Source organism: Euprymna scolopes, chromosome 12 (assembly GCF_053919585.1).
Source record: "Euprymna scolopes isolate OS-2025 chromosome 12, ASM5391958v1, whole genome shotgun sequence".
Taxonomy (NCBI): Eukaryota; Metazoa; Mollusca; class Cephalopoda; order Sepiida; family Sepiolidae; genus Euprymna; species Euprymna scolopes.
This window is the reverse complement of record NC_136493.1, coordinates 30789007-30789909: the sequence shown is the minus strand read 5'-3', so window position 1 is coordinate 30789909 and position 903 is coordinate 30789007. Positions and strand designations below refer to the sequence as shown.

Below are 903 nucleotides of genomic sequence, written 5' to 3'. Positions count from 1 at the left end.
CATCTAAAAAATTTACCAGTCTTTTTTTTTTTCTTTGTATTATCTAATGCTATTGCATTGTTGTTTTTGTTTTTGTTGTTATCTAATGCTATTGCATTGTTGTTTTTGTTTTTTGTTGTTATCTAATGATATTGCATTGTTGTTTTTTGTTGTTATCCAAAGATATTGCATTGTTGTTGTTTTGTTTTTTTTTGTTGTTACCTAATGATATTTATTGCATTGTTGTTTTTTTTTCTACTTTGCAGTACTTTGGCAGATCCACCAATACTTCATTTATCGAAACGGATAACCAATATAGTAAACTTGGCTTTGAAATTGAAGATCTTGGTTGCTGCAAAGTGATCAAACACCACAAATGGGGCACACACACTTATGTGGGTTGCCTTTTTACCAATGCCCCCCTTTCCCTCACAGTCCTAGAGACGATGGTAAAACCAAAGTAGTTGTGTCAGTTACTAGGCACTCAAGAACTTTTTTAGCATTAACGAAAGATCAGCATTCTCAGTGATGGCTTCCTCTTTCTTCCGCATTGGAAATATTTGATTCCTTAAAGTTCCGTTTCTCTCAAATAGCCGGTGGAAAATGAAGGAGCAAACAATTGTTTTCAATTTATTTTCTCGCTCTCGATTTAAACGAGGTGTAAAATTTTTGCTGTAATAAAGATTATGAATTTTCTCTTTGCTTTCCCTCTATTCTGACAAGACATTTTCAGAGCGTTACCGCTGTCAACCAAGGGCGTGTATACACAGTGTGATGATGCGTACATGAAATTGACTTCTAAACTAATCTATCTCTGGCCAGGTCTTTATCTTTTTTTTTTTCACAAAGCCATTCTTATCAATTACTCTCATTTAAAAAAATATTTTTTTGGCCTTCTCCTATCAGCTGACCTTGTTACCTCAA

At 33.9% G+C, this 903-nt stretch overlaps 1 protein-coding gene across 1 annotated transcript in view; it reads left to right on the top strand.

Moving 5' to 3' along the window:
- The window catches only part of LOC145291231 (cobalamin trafficking protein CblD-like), a 65193-nt gene extending 64518 nt beyond the window's left edge, over positions 1–675 (top strand). The window contains exon 8 of the mRNA XM_080136828.1: positions 246–675. Within this exon, the coding sequence (XP_079992954.1) occupies positions 246–443 (198 nt within the window). The 3' untranslated portion in view covers positions 444–675. The remainder of the gene's footprint in view (positions 1–245) is intronic.
- Positions 676–903: the final 228 nt, after the last annotated feature.